General features: G+C 36.3%; 1 protein-coding gene across 1 annotated transcript; it reads left to right on the top strand.

The window, feature by feature from the left end:
• The first annotated feature begins 455 nt into the window (after positions 1-455).
• On the top strand, positions 456-13344 carry CRLF2 (cytokine receptor like factor 2). The gene is made up of 8 exons (XM_077790874.1): positions 456-573; positions 5932-6043; positions 6771-6943; positions 8492-8631; positions 9363-9525; positions 11484-11598; positions 12631-12715; positions 13072-13344. The coding sequence occupies exons 1-8, from the start codon at positions 456-458 to the stop codon at positions 13342-13344; spliced, it is 1179 nt and encodes a 392-aa protein (XP_077647000.1).
• The last annotated feature ends 9190 nt before the right edge of the window (positions 13345-22534 follow it).

Raw genomic sequence — 22534 nt, forward strand, 5'->3', positions numbered from 1 at the left:
CCAGAGAGGGTGTTGAGTCTCTCTCAGTAGAGATATTCAAGAACTACCTGAACACAATCCGGTGCCATGTGTTCATCAGACAGGGATGAGCCTGCCTGAGAGGGAGGTTGGACCAGATGATCCATCGTAGTCCCTTCAAGTAGTCCTCCTAGAACCTTGCCTATTCTGTGACTCTGTGATTGATTCTGTGATTCTGTGTGGTCACACCTCTGAACAGCTGCCTCCTTGTGGTTTGCATCAGGTCTATGGTCTCTTCTCTTTGATACAGCTGTGAGAAGATAAAACTGGGAAAACAGAAACTTATATTCTGAGGACTTTTTTTTCATTGTATGAAGAAGGTCCTGCACTTCTGATTTGTTTGTAGCTATACATAAGCCATTTATTATTTCCTGTAGTCATATCCTCCACTTCCCTCCAGCATCTAGTATAAAGTGATCAAATAGTAAATCCAGATTATGATTACTCATTTCTTCACAGTCTTTTGTGTCATTCCAACCATGAGACTCATCTTTCAAGCATATTTGATGATCTTCATTCTAAGCAACCTTGTGGCTTCTCAGTCACAATCTTCTGGTAAGTTCAAATTCCCATATATTTATTTAGACATTGATATATCAGCTATCAATATTTCTGTGTATATTTTGCCTCATGTGTTACAATATTCAGTGCTTTTTTTTCATTAGAAGATTAAACCAAACAAAAATTAATATCCAGCAGAAATGAAAGTGGTCTTCTAAAAAATAAAAGATAACAGATTTCTATGAAAGGTTTCTAACAGAGTATATAAAGATTAGCCTTCAATGAAAAAGAAGAATAAAACACATTCAAGGTAAGACTTCTGCACTTAGTACTCTGGAAGAATGAACACTATGGGAAGAGATCAACAATACTTTCCTCCTGAGAAAGCATAAAGAAGATAAAAATACTATTACTCAGTGAAATTATTAAAGACCAGTTGTTTGTCTGCCTAAGAACCTCTCCGCTTTAGGTATTTGTCTGTAATGCCATTACTTATAGCTTGTCAAAGATAAATGCATTATTACAGAAATCAAATATAAAGGTCAACACCTACATTAAAAATCTAATATTCACTCCAGTTAATTTCCCTCAAGTTCCCTGTCATTCATTTTACAAGGAAAAATAAATTCTTTAAAGTTATGATCTCATGCTATCTCATGCTAGTTAGCTATCTGTTCTACCATAGATATGGTAAATACAATTTTTTGCAATGCTGCATCACCTGATTCCCCAGGGTTAATTGTCGCTGTGAATCACGGGCTGTCCTGTGAGGGAAGGTGACTTTTCTGCCCTGAGATGGCAATCACCTATAGCCATGCAGGGCTGATGACATACCTTTGTGGAAAAAAATTTGAAAATGAGAACTGTGGTTCCTATTTTATGCAATGTTCTGATGCCTAGAAATGGTCAGTGATCTTATGAGAAAAACCCCAAAGCATTCAATTTGGCGAATTCTAGGAATTATGCTATAAGAATTATTCCTCGTCCCAAAATATCTGTAAAAAACTTTCACTTGCTGGCTTTTTCTTCTTCTTGAAAAGATGTTTGCTATTCATTCTCTGCCCTATGCACTCAATTCAGCAGCCTTATGCACAAATAGCACTGCTGCCTACATTTGTTCCTATCAAAAAAATAAAACTGTCCTTCATGACCCAGTAGTATTAAGGGTACTAAAGACTATAGGTTCAGATCTGCGTATTGTTCTCCAGCAGTTTCTATACAGCGTACTGCACTATGTGGAAGTTCAACATGTGGTTAGTTATCAGGTTTCATCAGTGTAAGGAAATCAAAAGTGTTTTTTCTTCTTTGTTATGCATCAATGAGGTTGCAACTGTTCCAGTACATGCATGTTTCATCTGTTATCTTTGAAGATTGATATTCTGACTCTCCTTTTCTTTTTTAAAATTTGTTCCGTGACATTTAGCCTTTTTTGCATGTTCCCTTTCAGTAGTATCTTTTCTCAGTAGTAAACTTTGAAAAATAGAAAGGAGGTGGAATGTACTTGCTCATATTCTTTCTCATGGTTGTATCTGCATAATTTTTTGCTCAAGGAAATTTCTTTACTTTTTCCCCTGTAGAACTACTTTCTGCACACACCATAGTAGTATTTTCCATGCTTCTCTGCCCTGAGAAGAATTAGGACAGATCTCCAGCAGGGCCTGTGAGCGTCAAGTCTTGTGCAGAACCTTATCAATTCCTGTTTGGTTCTATGGAATGTATAGGATTGGATAATACTTCCTGAAGCTCTTGCTCCAGGGAATTGGTATGTGTCCTGTAGCACTGCAGCATGCTGCATACCTAGGTAGACCAGCAGGTCATCCTCAGACAGAAAGTTGTGCCAATTCTTTTAGTCCAGGGACTGCCTATTCATAACATTTTTGACCTTTTCATCTATCTATTATTATAATAGAAAGAATAATTATGAATGTGTTGCTTTGGTGTATTGGATGCCTCCAGGATCACAATTAGAAGAAGGCTGTAAGTATTTGCAATTACTGTGGGAAAGCTGACATATCAGCTGAGAATGATCTATGATGTCATAGCTGAATTCAAAACATTCCATCATAAATAAAGGGATAGAAAGGGTTTCCTCTATTCTCTTTCTCTTTCCACAAACAGAAAAGAAAAATTATTCTGCCTGTAGAAGTATAGATGTATACTTGCTTAAAACCAAACACCTTTTCAGTTAATGGCAAGAGAAACAACATCAAAAAGAAAAAATATATTTCAGATAAACTATATGTATCCTCAGAGGATTTGAGGTCAATTATGCTAAACTTTAAAGAAACTCACTAAGGTTATGCATGCCTTCATGTTGAAATTTAAATATTGCAAAATATACATGCTATAATTTGAAAAGATACATGCAAATACCTACTGTATATTTACAAAAAATACAACTCATACTACATTAAAAAGGCTTCCCAACTCATGAAATTAGGAAGTACAGAAGAAAATTTCTCTGACTAGAGCTCTGGAAATAAAGTCTTTAATGATAAAAGACTGGTAAGATTCTGTCCTACATACCTACTTAATTATGTTGAAACTGATTTCTTATGATTTTTTTTTTATAATTGGAGCACAGGAAAGAGCAATTTCAATTAACTTTCTATTTTTTGTTAAAGCATTTAATAATGTATTGCCTTCCTTTTTAGTACACAAATAACTGCAGTTGTTGGAGTTTATACTTTTATTTATGTTGTTAAGTTGATAAAATATATTTATTGATATATTTATGTTGTTAAGTTGACACAATCTGACCAATCGTGCTGAAGTAACTGCTAAGAGTTAGGTTCATGAATAAATCACTGCAGGACTAAAGTCAAACTGATATTCTTTGTCATACAAAAAAATGTTCATTGCCAAATCCAAGAGTTAGTCTTTGCCTCTAATAATGAATGTTGTTTTAGGTTCAGAATTAATTAGTGTCTTTTTTTGCCTTCCAACAGGCTGGTCAGAACAGACACTTGGTTTTCAGTTAGTGTCCACTCTATATTGTGTGGAAATGCCAGTGATTCCTCTGGTTTCCTTACTAGGACCCATCTCTAGAACCAGTCATACCTCAACTGACCCACTGAGAGTTTGAAGAGATCAAACTCCTATGGGTTTCAGGGCTTTAATGCTGGTGTCCTTTTCACATTGGTATTGAGGGGAAATATGGGAAAAGTGAGGGAAAAAGGATTTCAATAATCGACCTGTGCAGAGATGGAAGGGTGGCTTCTCTGCCGGCAGGTTGTAGGATAAAGAGTCACAGGTTCAAGGAGATTCCCAAGCACAGATCACCTATTTGAGAAGCAAAATTAGTCTAAATTTTGTCAAAGAGCATTTTTCTTTCTGCCATTCTGCCCAACTCTTGTACACATAGAACAGCATCAGAAATTAATTTTGAAATCAATTACCCTTGAAAATGTGCAATTAAGAAAGCACATATTCTTCCTGTTCTCATTTTCATAATTGAAGCATGATCATTAGCAGCTCTTTCTCAAAGTGAAAATACAGGCAATCAGACTAATATCCAGAAGTAGAAAGTATATATTTTGTAACTTCTAAAAGGAATGGAAAGAATTCATTATAGAGGCATAAAAATTTTCTCAAGACAGTACAATATTCTCCATGCTAACATTTATAATTTTTTTATTATGTCAGCTTTATTTAAGAATAGACAACATGCAATTATACTCAAAATGCATATTAAATATACATTAAACTACTTTTATATAAAATCTAAGTCCAAAAAGTAAAGGATTTCAGTTAATATACTGCACAGCACAACCATGCTAAAGAAGTCTGTAAAAATTAAAATATGTTAGTGCAAGTACAGACCGAGAATCCACTGTTAGGTACTTTGCCTGCATCTTTCTTAGTGGCTTTAGTAAAAGACAAGATCATCTCCTAGACCTACAGAAGGGAAGTAGTACAAAGAGCTTGAAATCATATGAAAAATGAGCTACATAGGTACTTTGTTGCAACAGAGGCAGAACTGGCTGGATAAGCTCCACTTTATTACACCTTTTAAGGTTTTTAACTTCTTGTTTTGCCTCAGCATGTAAACAAGATTTTCTGATTGAGAAAACAATGCAAAACAAGTCTGCAAGCTTGCAGGTAAGAGATGGAGGAGGTAGTTTCAAGTCCTTTTCTTGAATAAGAGCTGAATCTTTTTTCCACAGCTCCATGAGATATATAGCAGAAACATGAAGGCACATCTATCTAGTATGTCCTGGATTTTTGTCATAACTGTCTCAAATGGTTTTGACAAAATTACATGTTACAACACAAGTACACCTCCACAAAAATGTTATAACTCTAATTAGAGTAGTCATAAAGCACCTAGACACAGATATAGCCATGAAAATAGGCAAAATGCTTACTTGAACACATCTCACATTCTGCATGTTGATTACAGAGCAAAAGATAGCAACCATCAGAATAGTTAATCTTGATTCCCATGAAATAATCCGAATGACTGGATATGATGAAAAGCTCATAAGAAATATTTTAAAATTTTAAACCCCTTCAAAAGTCCAGAGGAGCATAAAATGTACACAGCAATCAAAGCTAAAATTCTATATTTTCCTTCTAGACTGCAATATTCCAGCAAATATTTTTACTGGTAGACATTTCACAGCTGGAGAGAGAAGTCTGAAAATTTTACCTTCAAGTGGTTTCTTGATGATATGTTTTCTTCCTCTTTATTCACTCAAGTAAAGACAATTTCACATCTTATAGAATGCAAAATAAATAATTTTTGATATGGAATGGATTTCTAAACCTTCTGCCTTCTTAATATTTCCATTTCTTCAATGTCAGGTTATCTTCAGTGTCTGATTGTGGAATCCTGTGTCCCTAGCCAGAACAGTAACAAGGAGACGATCGGAGAGGCAATAATACCTGCGTGCAGTCAGGGGACATTAAATGTATTTAAGGTGGAATGGGCCATAGATCAAACATGCAATACATCTACTTGTGCTGATCTGCTCTATGTTCCTGGGGGCCTTCACTGGTTTGCATTTCTGGACTTAGTTCATTTACTACAGCAAACATCTGACAATCTACACAGATGTTCCCTACAGTGTTAATTCCCAGTTTTCCTCAGATATTTTGGGGAAAGCTGTGCTCAAGGTACAGGCCTCATGCAGTGTGTGAATGTGGCCCAGTTTACCCTTTTTGGTCCCAGGACCAAAACCTCTCTCTCATGTCTCTGCCTTCATTTCATTATTTTGAAAATCTAATTTCAACCTCTCTAAGTTGTTTTACTCTATTTCCTTGTATTTTGGATGTTCTTATGTCTTTTTATTTTATGATCATCTGAGCCTATTGCATACATATCTTAGAAATACTGATTGCCTACTAACGTCAAGGGATGCTTTTCATACTCATTCCTGAAATAATATTCTCCATAAATGTCTTGAGCAGGTGGGAAAAATGCTACCAACATCACAATAATCAACTTCAATAATGAGAAGATGCAGATCACATGGGCAGCAAGACATCTTTTTCCCAATGAGAATGTGTCATTTTTTTACACGTGAGTATTGTCAGTGCCTATTCCTCTCTTGTTAAAGGATTTACTTAGGGAGATGAAATCTATCCAAGTCCATTTGAGTCTTCTGTGAATTAGAAATGCTTTTAACATTTCTTAATACCCAGCAAGAAACCTGTTTATATTCACAACCCACAGAAGTGTACAAATCAATAAACCTGGTGAGTAATCAGTCACAGCAGACATGATATGAAAGATTTGTCCCTTTTCTGCCATTGTCCCTGTTCTGTGCATTACTAATGCTAATTACACCATTGAAAGTGTTTTTTTCCACATATGTGTATATATTTTCCTTATTAACTGCAATCATTAATAATTAACAGAAGAGTAATATTTTGGTTAAAGAGAGCCATAGTGCTTATCTTTTCTTTCTGGGTTGTATATGTGGAAGAACTTTTCACATTACAGTCTTGAAAACAGGATCATGAGACCATCTGTTTGAGCAAGTCATTCCCATACTAGAAAACAACAGCATGAGCAAAACTTGATTATTTCAGACTGGATCCAAACCCAGCACTGGAAATTAGGTGAAGTTTGGATGATGAATTCCCTCATACCACTATGAAATTTGTCACTTCAAGAAAGGCCATGCTCATATTTTCCTCAGTGTAGCATTTGAAAAAAAAAAAAAAAAACAGAAAGAGCATTAAAAATTTACTTAACTTGTGTTAATTTTTAATCTTTCTGTTTACCAGTATTATTTCATTTGCAGATTTGATGAAGGCAAGAACAAAGTTTTGAAGCCATGTACCACCTATTTATTGGATCAAGATTATAATTCTGGATGTCTTTTTAAGACAGAAGGACCTACCCTTGCCATTTCTATCAGGAACAGCAATGGAAGTGAAGAGCTTTTTTCTAAAAATCTAAAAGCTGATTTTTACAGTAAGTATGAAAAATCATTACTACTTTGGCAGATCTTCCAGTTTGCTAAAATTGAGAATAAATCAGTTATATGACATAAAATGTTATTAGTGTACATGTCAAAACAAAACTACAGTTATTACATGCTGATTTTTGTTCCTTGCTGTAGCTACATAGGCATGTGTGCAGCTGCAGTTAAGTGAGATAACATAGGATAGTCAGACTTGTCCCAAAATACAGTTTAAAGATCCAGATGAAAATACTAAAAATATATATATGTGGGTGTTTTTTATATAGTGCAGGCCTGCTGATCAAGAAAATTGATATTTTTTTGTCTTAGTGCTGACTGTGTGATATTTCTCATACTTTCCACTTTCATTCTTTTGCCATGTTTCCTGCAATACGAGGCAGCAAACTGCTTCTTGTCAAAGATGCTGTCACAAAACCATCATTGAGACCAATAGAAATTAGCTGAGTGGCTATGGTACAGTCTGGCAGAGTAAAAGGGACATCCTACTACCAGTAGAGAGATGATCCTGTTTTTATTAAATCTTTCCTGTCCCCAAACACATTTTTAACATCTAGTGTGAGATTAGTTGATCAAAAACTTCTGGAATTTCAGATATATACATCATTCAAAGTAGAGGGATTTTTTTTTTTCTAATAGAAATCACACAATATACACAATGGAGTATTATCTCAAAAAAAAATATATATATATATTCCAAATTTATTAATAATGCTTTAACAAAACCTGACCCAAATGTGTCAAGACATCAAACTTTGAGAATACTTTTATATTTCTTAATTTTACCAGTATCTGTGTAATTATGGAAAACTGCAGCCTGATCCTCAAATTTTCACTATTAAACACCCACTGATAACAAAATTAATTTCAAAAAGGTTAGGTTACAAAGGAAAAATATCAAGGATCAGACTGAAGCCTTTAAATTAGGAAGGAAGAATTTTCATAATACAAAAAGGCAACTAGAAGGATTGTGAAAGCAGGTAGCATTCTTTTCACCCCTTTATTTCCTACTCCAGAAGACTTCAGCAGCTGCATAGGTCAAACCATGGAGTTGTCTTCAGACCCTGTGGAAACAGTGAGGGGCAGATTCAGTTGTGCATAGAAATGAACCCAGAGCTTTTGCAGATGCTCTACCATATCCCACATAGCCTCCAGCAGCTGCAAAAGTCTGTCTTGGAGGTTCTACGGTACTGAATTTGTCACTTCCTTTCCCATGAGGAATCTTGTTTCTTTGTCTGGATTGCAGGGAGTGTGAGGAGACCGAAGTCCTTTCCTTAAGTAGCTACAACAGGTTCCTGACGTGAGACAGTTACTGCCTTTGAATGTGGTGCCTCAAATGGTGAAAAGTGTCATAACCTCAAGCTCCATTTTGATGTTTAATAGAGAGGTCAGCTGCAAAAGTAAAACCCCCAAGAAGAAAGTCCACCTTCTTCTCTCATTACCCAGTGAAATATTCCAGAGCCAAGGAAGGAAAACAAAATATTTTAACTGTAAAGTGCATTTTAGGACACTACAGCAAAATGTGTTTCTCTTCTTCTCAGTAAAGCCCAGTCCACCAGAAAATGTGACTTTCTTCTGGGAAGAGGACACTGTTACTGTAAGCTGCAATAAACCAAAGAGAAATGCATGGTGCTTGACACTTGAGCTTCAGTACAAAAGCAAGTTTGACAAAGAGTGGCAAGTGAGTTGTACGTCACATTTTTATTCAACACTAGAAGGAGTTGGAAGTAGCATATCCATAGAGTATAAAATATAGTTGTTTCCAAATTTTTTCCCATCCTGTATTTTCAAATATATCTTCCAGCAGAAAACATTTAGATTTTTAGAATCCTGGGTTTCTGCCATGCCAGAAGTAATTTGCAAGTTAAAGGCAGTCCCCACCCTAGGAGCTGAGGGCAATCTAAAGAAAAGGCGTACATTTAGAATAGAGAAGTTTGGAAAGATAGAATCAGAAAACAGATTAGAGAAAAGCAGAGAGAGAAAAAAAAAAGAAAAGCTAATGGAATAGTATAAAAGAAGAAATTACTCAGGATTCTTATTTATTCTAAAATTAGCTATTAAGTATTTCCAAATATTATTTCACTAACTTAAACCTTTCCATTCTCAAATATGACTTGTAAATATTTTGTGGATTGGAGTGCCTTTGTGTATTGTAAATATGCAACTGTAATGTAATGCACTATGCAATGATTGTTAGGACCTTCAACTCAATACCATACAACAAGTAATAGATATTAATAATCAAAAGTCAATCAAGAAACTGAATTCCTCAAATTTCATAGAAGTTTAACATTTGTTTCTGAGGTTTTGCATTGGCCTATCCCTTGTCCTAGTTGTGATCATGACTGAGTGCAGCATTTTGAAGCACTATCTTGAAAACCAGAATTAACAATGCTAAACCTTCTTTCACAGTCCAGAACTTCTAAATGCTGCAGTATTGGAGAGCAAGGCTTTGATCCAAGGAAGTGCTACTCTTTCCGGGTCAGACTGAGGAGGCGAGTACCCTCCTGCAATGTAGTTGAATACAGCAGTGACTGGGCAGCTGAAACATTTTGGATGAGCAGCACGTTATTAGGTAACAGCTTATATATATATATATTGTCTAAGTGCAAAAGAAGAAAGGGTGACTGCAACAGAAGCTGAGAACATGCAGCAAATGAATGTTGCACTATTGTTCTCCATCTTGTGTTATCAAAGAAAGTTCATGTGAATGTTTAATTGCACCTTTTAAATTTAACTCTGTCCACTTTGCTTCTGATGGCCCCTGAAGCTACCAATTTATGTCATAAGCAGCAAAGTTAAGTGTTATTATTTGTGTTGTGGTAGCATCAAGGGTCCCCCAGTGACAGCGATGTAATACATGAGGGCTCTGTAGGTATGGGTGTTGAAGGAGGGTGCCTGTATATGATATTTGGACAGCAAATATGAACTCTAAGAAAGTCCCTGATGTCCAATTCTTGAAGGCAGTTTGTTTTGTTTTGCAAGTATATTCACTTGAACTACAGGACCACAGGTCACAGAAGTCTGATGCTCAAGGGGACTGGATTGATCAAAATGAGGAGGATGGGGGGAAAGAGACTAAAGGGAAGCATAGCCAGTATCAGCACTGCTTTCCTATCAGTTGCAATTAACTGAGGGTGACTGACATTAATTAGATTGTCAATGTAAACAGTATTCCTACTCCTCATCAAAACCAAACCCTAAATTTTCTGTAGGAACAAAAAGACTGTGCACAATACCAACACATTTATATTACCTAAGCACAAACTGCCACCCACTAGACTTTTTCAGAATTATGAAGCCCTCAGTTGTTCAGTGTAACAAGATCTGAGTTCTCTAAAATGCAATGGACTATTAGCTCACTTGAAGACAATCTAGCTGGGATGAAATCCTGGATCATAGGTAGCCCGTGCACTCATGGTGACAGTGCTGACCTACAGAGAAGACTCTTCCACTATGCAAATTGAGAGCCTGTCCTCAGGTGTGGCTGGCAAATGCCCTTAGGAAATAAGGACAATGTCTTCCTCTGCACCTCTGAGAGCAAACAACTTACCAGCCTTACCTGAACCATTGGACCAGAGATGGTCAGCAGGTACCTGCAAGGAAGGACATCACCTAGGAGACAGTCTAAGTGGTTAAGGCATTCTGTGTGCCCCTGGATCAGAAGTGACATTGACACAGCTCCTTCACTGGGGCAAGCAGTTTTCTTCAGGACTTTAATGAGTTATTGACTCCAAATCTATAATCAGATGATAAACTCTGAAGACCTCACGTAGTGGGGCGGGGTGGGGGAGGCGTGTCACAATTTTCCTTGCTAAACAGAGCAGGGACGTAGAACTGGCTGGACAGTTGCTTCTGTATGAATAACCATCCAGTGTTTTGGCATTTTTGTGGAGACCAGAAGGCTAGTAGTAGGAGGCAGAGGTATGAGGTTGCATTACAAAAGCTGCAGGAAGAGCACTAAGAATGCAGAAAAATGCACAAATTCATTAGTTTTATATTACTTGCATGTTAGGTGTTAGCCTGCAACTAGCTACTTTTTGGGTATCAACTCCAGTGATTTTCTGGCTCTTTGTTTGCTGGGATTGTTTGTTTTTTGTTGGGAGATAAGGCATGCAAACTTGCACTTGCAGCTTTAATGATTGTAAGTAGGTTTATGATCTTAGCACAAAGGTTTATGATCTTAGCACAAAGTTGCTTTATCACTGTTAATACAATGTGATGAAGGTGAGTAGAAATACTTGATTCATTCGTAATGCATCTACACTGCCTATAAGCCCCCTCTGTTGTCCTGTACCAGGTCGATTTAGATAAATAGAAGCACAGTTTAATTTTGTTGCAAGGTTTGGGGAAGCAGACATTTTCTTTTTAGTCTCAATTAAACAGTTAATCTTGTCTTGTTTGTCCTTAAAAACATTTGTGGGTTTTTTTTTTTTCTTTTTAAAGAAAAGTCAACATTTTAGCATGATTAGGAACATTTACAGTTAAAGCAAAAATTTTTTTTTGACATATTCTTTTTGTGATTATTCTTAGATTCATGTGACGATGGTATAACTCCTCAGTCAAAAACAGTAATTGTTTTAAGTTGTTTGCTGGCAGTACTCTTAATAATGCTTATCCTCCTGATTCTTCTGTGCAAATGGCAGAGGTAAATATAGTTTTATTGGTTACTACTAAATAGCCATGTCATGAAAATAGACCTATCATTTTGTATGAAGTCTCTTGGATGAAAATTCTTAGCAGGTAAATGAAGCCATGGTGAAAATGTAGATGCCAGTAGCTTAATCATTGCTTGTGGTATAATACATCCAGGCCTTAATTTGCAAAACTGGAACAATTCTGGTAAAAGACAACATTTCAGGATAAAATTCTGTCTCTTCCAATTAATTTCTTCTCTTTTTAAGAAATTTAGTTAAATTCTGAGAAGCCAAATATTCTAGCTACTTTTGAAAGAACATTCTTTTGTTCAACCTTCATCAACCAATTAAAATGTCTGTTTGCAGTAGGATAAAGTAAGCCTAAGTGCATTTAACTTTCATAAGACTATATAAATATTTAGATTGGCAGTTGAATAATGTTCATGTTTAGAATTTACAATAAAAAAAAAACCCAAACTACCAAGCAACAAGCAAACCCACAAAGGCCCCAGATTTTGGCTTTTTTTGGTGGAAAAAAAAAAGCACCAAAATGACATATTTTCAGAGGTGAAAGTATTTGTGCATCTAATTACCCTTTTAGTTCATAAATTGAGTTTTTTCTCCTGCACTTCTATGGTTCACATTTTCATTTGTGTTCACTAACTCAGCCCATGCAGCTCTTGCTGTACAGATGGTTGCTAAACATCTTCCCTGTATAGGGGAAGGTAACCAGAGAATGCAAGTTCTGACTACTGCATCAAGCAGAATGGCACATGCTGACTAACTGGAAATTTGTGTAAAGTCTGAATTTTGCTAGATTGGGATTGAGTTGAAAATTTATAAAAAAATTCTCTTACCCTGATGGTGTTATCAGACTTTTCTAACTGCTCTTTTACTTTAGAACACATTTAAAAGAAATCAAGAACAGAGTACTGTCATGTAAAATATATTTGTGGGTACAGAACTGTGCTGAAGGAGATTTTTGTATGACTAACTCTGCTATAACAAAACATTTATTTGTATATTTTTTGCCTTTTCTGCAGGGTTCAGATGTCAATCCTGCCTGCCATACCAGACCCAAAGTACCCCTTTGCTGATCTCTTCAATTATCATAATGGAAACTTACAGGTAAAAAAATCACCTTAGCAGGGCTGTGGATTCCAAGACATTGAGAATAATTTGGAAGTAGGTTTTCCATAGGCCCTAATTAAATGCAAAAATATATCTTATGTGGTCTCAAGAATAAGTAGGAATTTTTCTGCAGTTCTGGAATCCTATCTGTTTTCCTGCCATTCTATCTTTCTTCTGTCCTGGTATTTTATGTCCTTCTCTACATTGGTTCTATTTCATCTTCTCCATTGTGGCTTATGCTGGAAAGATGGCAATATGAAAGGAACTGGTAATTGTTAATTGTTATCTGCACAACCAGGTTTCTTTTAACAGATAACTCATCTTTGCCAACATTAACGTTTTAATTTTTCTAGGAATGGCTAGACAAAAATGGCCACGTGGTGTTGCAAACCAAGCTAGAATATGAAGAACCAGAGTCCATCACCGAGGCAGAAAGCCAGCAAGAAGATGGGAAGAATAGTGAGAAACAGGGGCCTTTTGAAAAAATCTTCACTTTTCCAGGAGCAGCTGAAAATAATGATGGCAAAGCACCTGAGATTGCCTGCCTGATACCAGCATCCAACACTACAGCTCCTTTTGCTGGCTTCCATATGTTAATGAATGACGACATGTATGTGACGTTATAAAAGCTGCAGAAGGTGTTAGGAAATTCCATAAAAATCCTGATGAGTTTGGGAGAGTAACTAATAGAAAAGGTCATCATGATAAGATTCACATCAAGAAAGACACTGGGCTGTGTTTTTAGATATGTACTTTCCCAACAGCTATGATCTCTTGGGCAGACTCAAGTGTTTGAAATGAACTCCTGATAATGTTTAGAGTCAGGATTTGTTCTTCTAATTGGGGTTTATCCCTAAGGCCCATTTTCCTTCTATGGACAGGGGAGCACAGGAGCTCCCCCATAATATATGTCAGCAGAGCTGAGATTTAGTCCTTCTGCTTATGAAGTGTGTAGAGCAGGACAAATGACACCAGTGTTCTTCCCAAATGAAGACAGAAAATAAAGATTTTTTGCTGTTTCATGTAAAGAGATTTTTGTTGCGTAACTTTGCATTTCATGGCACGCCTTAAAGGCTATATAGAGAGGAATAAGGCCCATTTCTAAGAGAAGAGCAAGAATGTACAGAATTGAATCATATTTTAGCCCTCTGTGTAGGCAGCTTCTTCCAGAAGAGATGGGCTTCAAGGTTTCCTCAGAAGGTCATGTCCTCTGTATCTTTCAGTTTTTGAATAGTCAGTATCTTTCAGCCTTTATTTTAGAAAACTGAAGTTGATTTTAAGCAGTATTTATGTTTAACTGAGTTTCATTTATTTCAAACTGGGTTAAGTGCAATCAGCAGCTGTAGACACAAATTAGGACTTCTTGTTCATATTGCATATACTAGTCTCTTAATTTTCTTTAGCAAATGGGGAGTTTGGTTTTTTAAACAAGTTTAAAAATAAGTTTAGAACAATATTTTAAAGTTTTCTAAATATGCCATCATTTAAAGTACGCTTAATTTAAAATTTAAAATGCAAAATACTAAGCAATCAGACTTGAGAAAAAAATATTGACTATTCTGAGTTTTGCTGTATCACTCATGTTACATATTATTTGAAAGCAAATATTATAAAAAAATTTAAGTGTTAAAAGTGTCCATCATTTGTGTAAGGAGATACAGTTGATTATATGCTGAATTAGCTAGTTATTCATCTACATATCAGTCAGTCATTAAATGCTTTATCAGTTGACTGAGCTTTGTCAATCACATACTTTCATTATGCAAACACTCTAATTTATTGTGCAAATTGGAAATTGCATATCAGAAAATTACAGTGATAAGTAAAATATTTTAATTCAGTGTTTTAAAAGCTTCAATTCCAGATCTTTTCAAGAATAGTAAATTATAATATGGATCTTTAAGTGTTAAGATCTTTGTCTACGTGTTCCAGTTTGTTTTACAAAGAAAAATACAGATATTTTCTGGACAGTAAGTAGGAAACTTAATTTGAAGGACAGTTCAGCCACATTCCCCAAGCTTTTTTTGACATAGTCACAGATTTGACTGTTCACTGACAAGATCAACATGCTAGCAAAGGATTTCTCATAATCCTGAAAACAATTTTGCCTTGTGTGCAAGTTTGGGGGATGCTTTTTCTACACTGAACACTTCTGGAATTTTTTTGTGAAAGGTAACCATGAAAAATTTCAATTGCATTGTAAGAAGGAATGGAATTTTAAGCTAATTCTGTAAAATTTGATGAGCAGAAACTATCTCAGCTCAGCTCTTTGTACATTATATAAATTGTCATTATTGCATTAGAACCAAAGATGTTATAGTGAATTACAACAGACAGGAACCTGCTCCAGTAAAAATTCTATGAATAAAGAGGGAAGTAAAGCACAAAAAAAAATGTTTAGTTGCTTCCTCTTCAACCCACATCATATGGTTGCCTGCAAAGCTAGCTACTTCAATTAAACCACTCTCTGTTGGGTAAATACTCGAGTATCTGGATTCAAAATGTTTTAGTACATTTTTGTGAAATTTTACTCTGAAAAAAAATAGAAGAGAACATCATGCTGAATTGTTGTGTTTAAGCAGCTACCCTGAAATGTTCTAATCATATAAGTTTTTAGTATAAACTATATCTCATACTGTGTTTTATAGACAGAAATGCTTGAAAGACTGGATTATATACATATATATTTTTAATATAAAAGCCACATGGGCCTAAATTTGTCAGAATACCAAGGGCAAGAAGTCAGCATTTTCTGTGGGAAAAGAAGATGTGACCCTAATTGACCTTTTGTCACTGCACATCTAAGTACAGATCTATCACTGACTAATCTAGTGGCTGAAACACCAGCATTGTGCAACAAGAGAAGTGCAATAATAACTTCTCCTCTTCTGGAAATTTCATGTAACCCTTTAGATTTGAGAGTTGAGTTATTGCCTGCTGCATGGCTTGCTCCTGCCTGGTTTCTTGCTAGAAACTGCTGGCACAAGATTTTGTGGGTGGTGGGAAATAGCAGCTGTACACTCACCCTGAGCAAAAACAGGTCCCTGCAGGCGTCCACACTTGCCACATTGCAAGCTGGAGGAGAGCCCTAAACCTGCAACTTGAGAAGTTGCATCTGTTTGGGGCTCCCCTGTCCTCCTTACTGGGGTGTATCAGGGCCAAGGGTGGAGGCAGAGGCAGAATCTATCTTCTCTTCATGACCTGCAGCTCTGAAGCTAATGCTCTATCATAGGTTGGAGACAAAGGGGCCCTGTGTCCCTTCCCTAGTGAAATTACACAATTTATTTTTCAAGTCAAAATTCCCTGGTTTAGTGATAGGTTTCATGTTTACCTGCTTTTTGTCTGGGGCTTCGGATTTCCTAGTCTTAGAAGATAAATGTGAAAAAGAAACAATATGCGCCATATTAAAATCATCTCCCTATATATATATATATATATATATATATATATATACAGAATAAAAATGTTGTCAGAAGATGGACCAAATAATATCTTCAAATTTCTGAAGTAATTGGTATTATAATTTTATTGAATAAAAGAGAAATAAACATTGTCTTAGGACTATTTTATTAGTTTTTCGTTCTCTCTGCTTTCTTTGTATCAGTATGCCCAGTATCGCCCTTTTTTGATAAATGTTTTCCTGTTCTACATTGGCGCACAAAAGTCTTCTGTTAAAACGTAGCATTTATCACCGTGTTCCTGGAAGGTTGTTAAAGTCAAGAGCATATTCAGTTTCAGATTTTTGATAAGAAAGCTAGATGGGTTGATAAATTGTAGGCAATTGGCCTTGCAGGGTCTACAGAGAGAATGAGATCTCTGCATTAACTCTCTGCGCTGCTAGAAAATTTTATAAATAAGAGGAAGCATTTCAGGCCAAGCCCCTTAAAGGATAAAATATCCCTATAACAGTTAGGAAGTGCCATCGGTATATCTCTTAGCTAAGGAGGAGGTTAAAGTCACTAATAGTAAGATGGAGAGGGACACGTATTACCTTGCTGCTGAATGTGGCACAAACAGCTCTGCTCTGTCCAGTGCTTCTTTTAGTGTGATGAGGTTTATGGAAAAAACATCAATCCCCTTTTTGGTGGGCATCTGCATCCCTGGGCTATGGAGTCACATATTTTCTTACCCCTCTGAGACAGCCAGTTTGGAAAAGGGATCTTTTTCCTTGTGAAAGAGCTGAGCTTCCATAGAATGGTGTGAACAGCATAGAAAAATGCACCTTAGTTTTTAATAGGTATAGGAGGACTTTCTTACTAAAAAGAGCAGTGAGAGCCTGACCTACACACCCTGTTAATTTTTCAAATGTTGAGCTATAATGTTAAGCAAAGAGAGGGAGAAGGAGATGGAGGGCGGAAGCCCGGATAAGATAAAGGGAAAATTTCAATTCTGTATGCACAAGGAGGCCTATTTAAAACTGTGGTTAGTCAACAATAACAATAAATAATGCCCTCTGCCTGAAATTCTGAAAGGAGGGATTTTCAAGTATTCTATCTACCTCAATTTACATGCATTCATAGAGGCAGCGGGAAACCCTCTATATCTCTCTGATATCCAAGCCTCTAGTACAGTCCAGCACAACAAAACCAGGCACACTGATCTGCCAGGCAAACAACACATTTCCAATGCATCAGATTATCACAGACCAGATGAAACTAATCAATACAGACAAAAATTCACCTATACTTTACAGTAATTCTTGCCATTAGCAATGGTGTTACAGTTAGAAAATGGATGTGTTTTGGGATTTCTCTCTTTAGGTAGCTCAGTTTTCATTTCCATATGAAAGACTCTTCATGAAGATGATTCAGGCTTACTGTGAGCCTACTAATACCTGCTCCACTTTTGATCACGTTACCTTTGTGTATTGAGTTTGCCTGGGGTTTTTACATAATAAACAAGGAGAGAATGCCCCAAACAGCCAAGCTTCAGGTTTGTGTACGAATCAATAGAAAAGCAGAATACAGCAAAACAGATGTTTTTGTTTCCTATCATAATCTGCAGATGTTGTTCATAAAGAAACTAAAGCTGAGTTGGGGAGTTACTTGTGCAATTTTCCCCCCCTTCATTCCAAAATATTTGAACTTCAGTACAAAGAAAGGCAGTAAACAAAGGGTCTAGCAGATGGTTGATACTGGAGTTATCGCTCATGGTATCTCAGTGCGTGCAAATGTCTCCTGTATCATGCATGCTATTTTGTAGAAATAACAGGTGTTAGATCACAATCAACAGCACAAAGAATTTAAACACCCAGGTATGGGAGAAAATCTCCACATCAGAAAAGACTCAGGGGTTACCATCCCCCAGACTAAAACAGGTAGCACAAGTATGCTATAGATTAAAAACAAGAGGTAGAAGAGGCAGTCAGAAAAGAGTCTATATTTCCTCTCAATTTTGATTAAAAAAGAACTGTGAAGTTGTTCTATAACTTGGTTTGAAATTAATTAAATCAGAATTATTTTCAACATTAACACCCTAGATGAGGTTCTCCTTCTGCTGCCATGGCACTCAGTGAGAGGACGGTCCTCAGCAGTGAACTCAAGTGAATGAGGATAAAGTGGGAGCATTTAAATGGCATAGCATTGACAAAGCTTGGATAATTGAATGATGAGTTTTAACAATACAATTTTTCCTCAAATGCTATATGTCAGCCTTTTATTATGGTATCTTTTGGTTTGTTATGAATAGGTGTTTAAAGAGACCACGCAAAATATTTGCAAAACACCATAAATCTACTTTGCTATTAATGGACTCGGTTGTACGTCAAGGAGGAATTTGGCCTCATTTCCCCATATTCTGCTTGGTAGTTGGCAGAATCTGATATCTGTTAAATGCAGAAAGAAAATCCAGTTGATGTTTATTCCCTGGCAAGATATTTTTGGTTCTTTGAAGCTGAGGAACCAAACTAATTGAAAGACAGAGAACCTAAGTTTTGTTACAGTGTTGATTATACAGCAACAGAGAAATTCATAAAAAAATTAAATTACTCCTTTAAGAAAGAGTAATTCTACTAGAAGGACACTTTTGAAAGTCATGACTAGATATCTTGATTATATAAGGTTTTTTTGTGATTTTTTTACTTGGTTAACTGCACCAAAGACTCAGAAAATTTCTAAACAGTGCACTATATACATCTTCCATTATCTGTTATAATCCACATTTTGTTCCAGATATTGTTTGAGAATGTTGTGGTTTAACCCCAGACAGCACCATGCAGCCATTCAATAACACCTACACCCCACACACCCTGGTGGAATGGGGAGCAGAATGCAAAAAAAGAGTAAAACATGTAGTTTGAGATAAGATAAAACTAGTAGTTCATTTTAAATATGATTATGATAATAACAATAATATAAATAATCATAATAATAAATTAGCACAACAAAAAGAGAGACAGGAATAAAACCTAGAAAAGACAAGTGATGCACAGTAGGGTTGCTAAGCACCCACTGACCAATGCCCAGCCCAGCCCAGAACAGTGATCGGTCCCTATCAGCCAATTCCTCCCAGTTAATACACTGACCATGGCATTCCAGGGTATGGAATATCCCTTTGGCCAGTTTTGGTCCCCTGTCCTGATCATGCTTCTTCCCAGCTTCCTTTGCATTTTCTCGCTGGCAGAACATGGGAAACTTAAAAGTCTTTGACTTAGGGTAAACAGCTTAAACACTGATTAAAACAACTAAAATGTTGGTGTATTTTCAACATTATTCTCATGCTAAATCAAAACCACAGCACTGTACTAGCTACTAAGGAGAAAATTAACTCTATTGCAGCTGAAACCATGTCAAAAAAAAAAAAAAAAAAAAAAAAAAAAAAAAAAAAAAGACAGTCATTCTTAGAGTTGAAAAGACAGAAGGATTACCTACTTCTATGTGCTGGCAAAGCTCTCTCTAATGCAGCCCAGGATGTCACTGGCCTTTTTTCCTTGCAGGGCTGCATTGCTGGCTCACGATCAGTTTGTTTTGTACTAACTTTGCTTTACTACCGTGCAAAGCTGCTTTTTAGTTGTCATCCCCAAGCTTATGCTGCTCCCCAGGTACAGGACTTTGCATTTCTTTTTGCTGAACTTCATGCTCCCATCACTGTTTCTCTTGCCTTTTAAGATGACTGTCTATAGGTATGCATTTAATTTTGCACATATGACACTTCTATGCTAATGCCAAAGGCATCAGCACTGGTGTTAGAAGCAGTCCATTATAGAGGGTGGTGACTGATAACGCTCATTGTTACAACAACAGCATAATAAATTATTTTTTATCATATTTAGGCAGGAAGTATTTAAAAAAAAAACCAGTTATAAGAATTATAAGAGAAAACATGCAAAGAATGCACAGAATTATAGACAACACCTACAGAGAGGAAAAACTGAACTAAAGAAGAACCTAAAAAGGTGAGGAAAGGACAGCACATATTGAAGTAAACTTAGCCCTCGAACAGAAGACAACAAATCTTTTTGATGCCTTGATGTGATTGTACTCTTATGGCCTTAAAGAAACACAAGTTGAAGATGAAATACAAATGCTCTGACATCATTCACACATTCTGTCAGCATTTACATTGGTGTTTGCAGCTCAGTGTTTGAAGACACAAAAGAAATTTTGCAAACAAAGGCAGCCTGAGGGGCAAAATGATTTATCAAATCTAATAAAAATAAGTCCTCTAGGACACAGATAAGCTATTGGACCACACACTAATATAGAATGCATCTTACTAGGATCAGATGTGTTTCTCTCCTTGTAGTACTCTGACAATACAGTCAGCTACCTCTGGGTATTTTGGAGAAATACCATGATCACAACCTCCTATGTTATTTTGAAAAGAAGTTCAGTTTAATCCTTCAGCATATTGACTGTTAAGTGCAAGAGGCCTTAAAAGTTCTTACAGGCTAGATAAGCATGCAGATCATACTGAGGAGGCCTATAAAAAGTGTTAGAGAGCTGAAGACAACCTTGCTGGTCATGAAAACTGACACAGCAAGTTACTGTGTTTGACGAAGATAAAAGGGTAATTTGATTTCTATAGGTATTTATTTAAAAATCAATTCAATAACCAACATGAACATCAAATATTCTTAAAATATTATTTTCTCTAGTTACATAATTAGAACATTTTGAAGCAGTCAGTATTTCATCCACCAAACCCTGTAAAATCACTCAAGACACTTTCATTCAGAACAGATGACTTTCCATGGTGGAACAATCTGACCAAGTTCAATGAAATCTTTAGGGATAAAAACTTTAATGCTGCTTGTGTTTACTGTCCAGTGGGACATGTACACAAGAGTATTATCTTTCCATTTCTGCCTGGCAAAATATTATATACAAGCATATAACATGTGCAAGGATGTCAAAAGTCATCACAATATTTTCTCTGGATAAAAGATGAAAAAATAAGGCCAAAAAAAGCTTTCAGGTGTTTGCAAATAAGAGAAAAAGTGATCTCTATTTTGTATAGCCTTACTTCTAATTTTCTAAAAGGAGATAACTATGTTAGCATTGTCATTCCATATACAATATAGATGAGTATAGCACACTCCAGGAGAACATTTTCATTTCTGGCTCTCTAGTACTTATTTTCTTTTCCAAAGTCCCCAGTAAAGATGTCTCACTGAAATCATCACAATATCTGAAAATAGAATGCTTAGTTTAAGAAATTGAAAGCATATAAACTAGAATTTCCACTGCCTATTCTAAATTCAGATTAAAGCCTGAGCGCTACCATAACAGTACCCCGTTAACCTACTTGGAAGATTTTCTTCACCTTTTTTTATAAAAAAAAATTACCATTATTGGTAATGGTAGAACAAGATAGCATTTTTTTTTTCTATTTGATTCAGCGTGATAATTCCTATATTCTTGTTTCCCTTTAACACAGAATTTTGGAGAGGTGAAAATACGCCTAGGGACATGCATCAGTCTTACAGGACTCCAGACCATGAGCAATGAGCTCTCTTGTTCATTTGAAGTTGCCATCATCTGAACAAAGGATAAAAGAAATCTAATTGAGAGAAACTACAGAAAGATTCATGGGGATTCTCTTACTGGTGAGTCTATATGCAATCAAGGGCGAGAGAGAATAAGTAGTGACAAAAGGTAATAATTGTTACTTGAATTAGACCTTACTGCTTCTTCCCTGGGGACATTTAGAGGTGGGCAAGTAGAGCAAGCCCAGCTTTTTTGCTAAGCCAATATTTTAACTTTAGGCTGCAGCTGTCACAGCCTCCCTTCACCACTTTCAGGACTGGTGATGCCCCTGTGCAGCAGGCTTTGTTTCAGAGCTTTGCAGAGAGCTGCTGGCTGGGTGGTGGCCACAGTGTGGTTCATACCACCAGAGACATCATCACCCTCCATTCTCTTCATAATCAGTACAGAAAAACCACTTTCAGAGGACTATTAATTTCATCCTAAAGAAAGTATAAATAGCAGGCCAGGTGAATTATACCCCAAAGTCCTTCCTCTTTCTGGTGATATTAACGTAGGCTCAGGACAGCTAACTTAGATGTGAACATAAATTGAGTTGGAATGAGCTCTTCCTGAGGTTTCTTGTAGTGTAGTATCCTTTTCCAGTGATGGCTGGGTGTTTCAGTGGGTACATACCTCACAGAATCAACAATTAAATGACAAAGGAAATTTCTTCCTTTAAGCCAGGTGAGCAGTGCAGGTCAGATTGCACATAAAGCTGCAAGTATTTAAATGTAAGTATCTGAATGCAGAGATTGGATTTAATTGTACACACATAGGTATCTGGCATCATCAAAGATGCTCATAATGTTATTCCTGTTCTCCAGCTGTCACACCAGACCTCACAGTTTTT

This window comes from Lonchura striata, chromosome 2, assembly GCF_046129695.1.
Source record: "Lonchura striata isolate bLonStr1 chromosome 2, bLonStr1.mat, whole genome shotgun sequence".
Taxonomy (NCBI): Eukaryota; Metazoa; Chordata; class Aves; order Passeriformes; family Estrildidae; genus Lonchura; species Lonchura striata.

Excerpts from the sequence above, each read along its gene's own strand:
- CRLF2 (XM_077790874.1), top strand. The coding sequence starts at position 456 with ATGATTACTCATTTCTTCACAGTCTTTTGTGTCATTCCAACCATGAGA. Across the intron at positions 6,944-8,491 it reads TCTAAAAGCTGATTTTTACA|TAAAGCCCAGTCCACCAGAA; the intron begins GTAAGTATGAAA and ends TCTTCTTCTCAG. Across the intron at positions 9,526-11,483 it reads GATGAGCAGCACGTTATTAG|ATTCATGTGACGATGGTATA; the intron begins GTAACAGCTTAT and ends GATTATTCTTAG.